Raw genomic sequence first — 5,499 nt, 5'->3', positions numbered from 1 at the left:
GGTGTAATTTGGTCCAAATTGACATATGAAAATAACTGTTTTTCAACCTTCATCAACACCCCAAACTTAGAATTTTGCTTGTCCTAAGCAAAACAAATAAAATAATCACACAAAACAAAACTTGGCCTTAAACTATTTCATCCAATGTCTCAACATTCCCAAGGTACATGACAAAACCCACTCAATTCAATATCCTCAGTGAAATCCAAAATAAGATGCAGGCATGCTTTTAACCCAGAGATTGCACAATAGATGTTATATACTATGAATGATCAATCCACTAAGCAAAAATGTACTCATGAAAATTATCAAATCATACCAAGCAAGTATTTCACTCAATCACTCAAGTGTTTAAGGTGACACTCCAACTCTCAATTACTCACAAGTTGCATAAAACAAAATTGTCATTCATCTCAAACAATCAACATCTTTACATGCAAATGCCATCAAAAGGACTTTTCCAAGGCTTATAATGAGGTTGGGCTAACAAGAAAGAATTGGTTTTTCTAGAATGCAAAATCCTTGAATCAAGAGAGCTAACAAAATATTCAACATTTAAGCACCACTCTCACCAATATCTCTCATTCCCAACTTTTCCCTTTTCTTTTTCTTTTGCATTGAGCTCTTCTTCATGCTTCTCTTCTTTTCTTTTCGTTTTCTCATGAATTTTCTCTTTTCACAACAATTGAGCTCAATGCCTTTCACTTGCTTTTTCAATTTTCCCCCGTACAACCCCAAACTTGAACCTTTTCATCACATACAATTTAGCTCATCCCAACTCAAGGTAAAGATTTTCAAAACAAGGGGTCACATCCTGTTTTAAGGCTACGGTTCGAAAAGGGTATAATATTTCAAACACTTTGGGTGAAAATTTGGCTAGAGAAGGGTTTTCAAAAATGGCCTTGATCATATGACATTTACATGCAATTCAATCGATCATCAAGATTAAGGCAATATCATCCATGCTTTCCTGTGAATGAAAACTCTGGAGCTCAAAATCTCACACACATGCTTTCTCACACAAAATTTTTTTCATACACCATGCCTAGCATCATGACCACAATCATAGATTCATTACACATCTATTTCCTGGATATCATCATGCATTATAACTCACTTCTCTTCCACATCAAATAATCATCAAGTAGATTCATCAAGCACATCAAGTGGTCCAACATTTTTAAAACAAGTAGTAAATCCAAGAGTACACACCAAAATAAAAATTCAACCTATCCTATGAATTTTAAAAAGAAACAGAATAAAGCAAAACAAATAAAAGAAAGAAAACAAAAGTAAAAGAAAGAAAAACTAAGTCCTGTCTATAGACATCCCTCAGTAGATGTCCACTATCAGCCCATGCTGTCATCGGAGTCCTCCTGACTCTCATCATCTGCGTCCTCAAAGTTCTCCTCCTCAGTGTTAGGAGCTCCAGCTGCTCCAAAACCACTACTCTGCGCTTGCTGCTTAGGCCATGCCACAACTGTATGAAACTCATCCATGGTCCAGCTGTGTGCTGGTGGATGGTCATATAATCCAATGATCATTTCAACTGTCGTCACCTGCCCTCTGTGAAGGGCCTCCATCCGAGCCTCCATCATGGACATATACATGTCCCTCATCTGGAAGGGCTCCGCGTGCTGAGCTTGTTCCTCATCAGGCACCTGCTCTTGCTGCGCAACGGCTCTCCTACGCCGCCTTCGGGGTGCTGCCCCCGCTGCACCTGCTGCTCCAGCAACAGCACAAAACTGGTGGAAGTATGCCGCATCAATGGCATTCCTGAGTCTCTCAAATGGGGGTACTGCAGTGTTCACCCCAGCCTGCTGGCACAGAAAAGTGATCAAAGATGGATGCCCCAATGGCATCCTGCTACTAATAGTCATAGCATAGCTCCTAATCTCGTCGGCAATGATTTGGCCGACATTTACCTCCATCTGTCTCATTAAGCAGAAAATGAGACGAACCCTGTGAATAGTGATATCTGAGATGTGGGAGCACGGTTGGATGTTGGAATGTGTGAACGCCATCCAGTATCTGGCCAATGGTGTCATATCCAACCGTCGAATGTTCACCGGTGCACCGCTAGCGTTAGTCTGAAAGTGTCTACTAGGAAGACACACAACCTCCTCAATGTCAGCCACATCATGAAGCACACTAGAATGAGTTGCATACTGGCATCGCTCCCTTGGCCACTCTGTTCCCAAGAAGATGTTAATGGTGTCGGGGTCATAACTAATAATATGCCCCCTCACGAAGCTCCTAAATCTCTGAGCGTCCACTCTTCCTCTAGGTACCGCGTTGGTGTAAAACTCCTTCACCAACTCCACACTGGTAGGTGCCGAGTAAGTCGTCAATTTCTCCCAATCTCTCCTCAAAATTTCCTCCTCAAATTCTGGAACCAAATCAGGTAAAAAGGAGGTTTCCTCTCCATAAACAACCTCCTTTCTTGTACAATAGCAAAATGTTCCTCATGTTGCTTGGAGAGGAACCTTTGAGAGTCAAATCCTCTCGAGCTTTTTGGCATCTTCCTTTTGCCTGCAGTGTTTCTTGTCCGGCGCGATGCTGAAGCCATTTCTATAACAAATACAATATGCCAAAAACCATAGAAATCCATTGTCAAGATTTAATCCATCAACAAGTATTCAGATCCAGCAAAATTTTCAAAATGAGTGCACAGATTCCCCCCCATTCATAATACAGAAAAACCACAAGGACACAGCATATCGACCGGCGGTACAGAGGCTTACCACCCGGCGGTATGCATCCAGCTTGAATACCGCCCGGCGGCAGAGGCAAACCGCCCGACGGTAAGGGGGTTTTCAAAATTATTTTCCACAAAATGCTCCTAATCTCCACTCAACTACTAATTCCTAACATGCAATTCAATTCCAAACAGTTTAATTGGTCTAAAACAGTTCCCAATTCAACAATTTGTGCAAAGAATCTCAAAGCCCTAAATTACCTAATTTCTAAACATGCTCATCAAGAATTTCAAAATCAAGAACTTAACAATTGAAATTTTAGAACTTACTTGAGGTGGAGATATGAATGCTAGCAACAATTACTTCAATAGATGATGGAAAACTCTAAATACACACTCCCACCAAGAAAAACCCAAAAAATGAGCAAGAACAAAACCCTTTTTGTGAATGGGTGTTGAGAAAGTGTATAGAAATCTCTCTAAAACCCTCTCGGAAGTGCAAATCTGGAGCAAGGAAGTAAGGAGACCGCCTGGCGACACTAAAAGGGGCAAGAAAAAGTGAGGAAGTTTTGAAAATACCCAGCTTTTAAAGAGCTCGGGTTTTCTTGTCCGCTGTCACCGCCGAGCGGTTTAGTGGTACCGCCCGGCGGTGGCTTTAAAATTTTCCTTCCCTTGTTTTCCTCTTTATGGTTTCCCTTGGTGACTCTTGATCTATGCCCTAGATTTTCCAATCACAAGATTTTCCTCACTCAAATGCATGCGCACACACAGAATGTAATAAACAAAATTTGAAAAACAGAAAACAAACACAAAAATTCAAATAATGAACTAGCAATTTAGAAAGTCTCCCCAAACACCCATCAGTAGGTGTCAAACTTCTTAGTGCTTGGTATTTCCTTCTTCTTCTTTTTTATGCTAAACCTCTTCAAGAAATTGATCATGCCAAGCACATGTTTCTAAGCATCAATCATAGGAGCCTTGAACTCTAATCTCTCGAAGATCTCCTTGAAATGCTTAACCCTATTTTCCTTCCCAGGGTTTTTCTTTTTATGAGGAAATGGTTCTTTACATGATTTTCTTTTCTTTCCTCTCTTTCTTTTTCTCTTAATTTTCTCTTTCCTTGACCTTCTCTTTTTCTTCCTCCTTCCTTTCTTTATTTTCAACTTTTTTCTTTTTTCTTTTTTTTTTTCTCAACCATGGCTCTTCCTTCCTCATCTTTCTTCTCACCCTCATTCAAAATTTTTATTTCTATTTCCTCTATATTTCTCTCAGCAACAACTTCTATTTTGGTTTTCTCTTCCAACATCTCCAGCTCTTCTTCTTCTTTCTTTTCCTCATTGAGAACCTTATCATGTGCAAAGATAGTTGCTTGACATTCTTCTTTAGGGTTGACTTCAGTATCAACCTTAATAATACCCAAAGCCTTCAGGGCATGAGAGTGTTGTTCCTACAATAAACGTGCCTGTGCTTCTCCCAATGTTTCTTTGTGTTTAGGAGATTGTTTTTGTTGTAAACGTTGTTGGGCTTCCCCCAACGTTTCTTTTGGTCCAGAGACTACGTACTGCCGCAAGAATTTCTGGATTTCCCCCAACGTTTCTTCTGGTACAGAAAATAATTCCTGCTGTAAACGTTCTTTAGCTTCCCCTAAAGTTTCTTTTTGTGAGGAGGACTGATGTCCTAAGTGGTTTCGATATATATTTGAAAATAGATGCCCACAGTGGTTCAAATCATTTTGGTAGAATTGAGTGCCCATATAATCAAGTTCTTGTTTAAACTGCATTCTGCAAACGTTAGGCACAAAACCGTACAAAACATTTATTGGAATAAAAATAAAAATGAACATAAAAAAAAAATCAAGTCAAACTCAATCAATCTACACTACTAGAAAAATAAACCTCGAGTCCCCGACAACGACGCCAAAAACTTGTTGACAAATTGGCAAGTGTACCAAATCGTACAAGTAATATAAATGGTAAGACCAAGTATCGTTTTCCCAAGAGACTCGTATGGCTTCCTCGTTCGCGTGAATTAAAATAATAAGACTTGAAAAATAAAAATTAATAAATTGGATTTGAGGATAAAAATATTAACATGCAAAAATAAAGTTGATTCAATTGACAAACNAAAACAATGGATGGATGGATGTTGTTGGGTACTAACAATTTCATGTATTCCACTCTCTCTTACATACTACCCTTGACTATTAGTTGATTGATTCAATTGTTATGCGACTTTCTTAGCCTCCCCTTAACCCGATCCCTCGGCGAAAAGGGCGTAATATTAACTACCGGCTTGCTATCCCTAGCCTCCCCTAGTAATTAATACCGCATTATAAACAGAAGTTAGCGCACTTGATCATCCTACCCCTATCCCTAGGTGGTATTGCAAAATCAAGAGATTACTCACCAGTTCATGTCATTACTGTACGCCCCCATATCAATAAAGAGAAACATCAATATACCGAATGAGTTAAACAATAAAGGCCTTAAGCACAGATGATAACGCAACAATAATCAATCGAAACATATGGAGACCATATAAATAATCAATAGTTTCAATAAGAGAGAGTATCAAAAGATTACATTGTTTTCCCCAACAACAATAGCTTCAACTCCATTCTTACTTTTCTTAAATTAGCTATATAACAATGCAAAATAAGCATAAAATCGCTAAAAACAACTTTTGACTCTCTCCAGACTCATTTATTGAGTTTTGCTTGATTATGAGCTCATTCCAAGTAGTAAAAGGTGTAATTTGGTCCAAATTGACATATGAAAATAACTGTTTTTCAACCTTCATCA

General features: G+C 39.0%; 1 protein-coding gene across 1 annotated transcript in view; it reads left to right on the top strand.

The window, feature by feature from the left end:
- The window catches only part of LOC106755456 (loricrin-like), an 8,365-nt gene that overhangs the window by 2,017 nt on the left and 849 nt on the right, over positions 1-5,499 (top strand). Inside the window, exons 2-3 of the mRNA XM_014637617.1 lie at positions 1,658-1,795; positions 1,973-2,084. Of these exons, the coding sequence (XP_014493103.1) occupies positions 1,658-1,795; positions 1,973-2,084 (250 nt within the window). The remainder of the gene's footprint in view (positions 1-1,657; positions 1,796-1,972; positions 2,085-5,499) is intronic.

This window comes from Vigna radiata, unplaced genomic scaffold (assembly GCF_000741045.1).
Source record: "Vigna radiata var. radiata cultivar VC1973A unplaced genomic scaffold, Vradiata_ver6 scaffold_411, whole genome shotgun sequence".
Lineage (NCBI taxonomy): Eukaryota > Viridiplantae > Streptophyta > Magnoliopsida > Fabales > Fabaceae > Vigna > Vigna radiata.
This window is presented reverse-complemented; position numbering and strand designations above follow the sequence as displayed.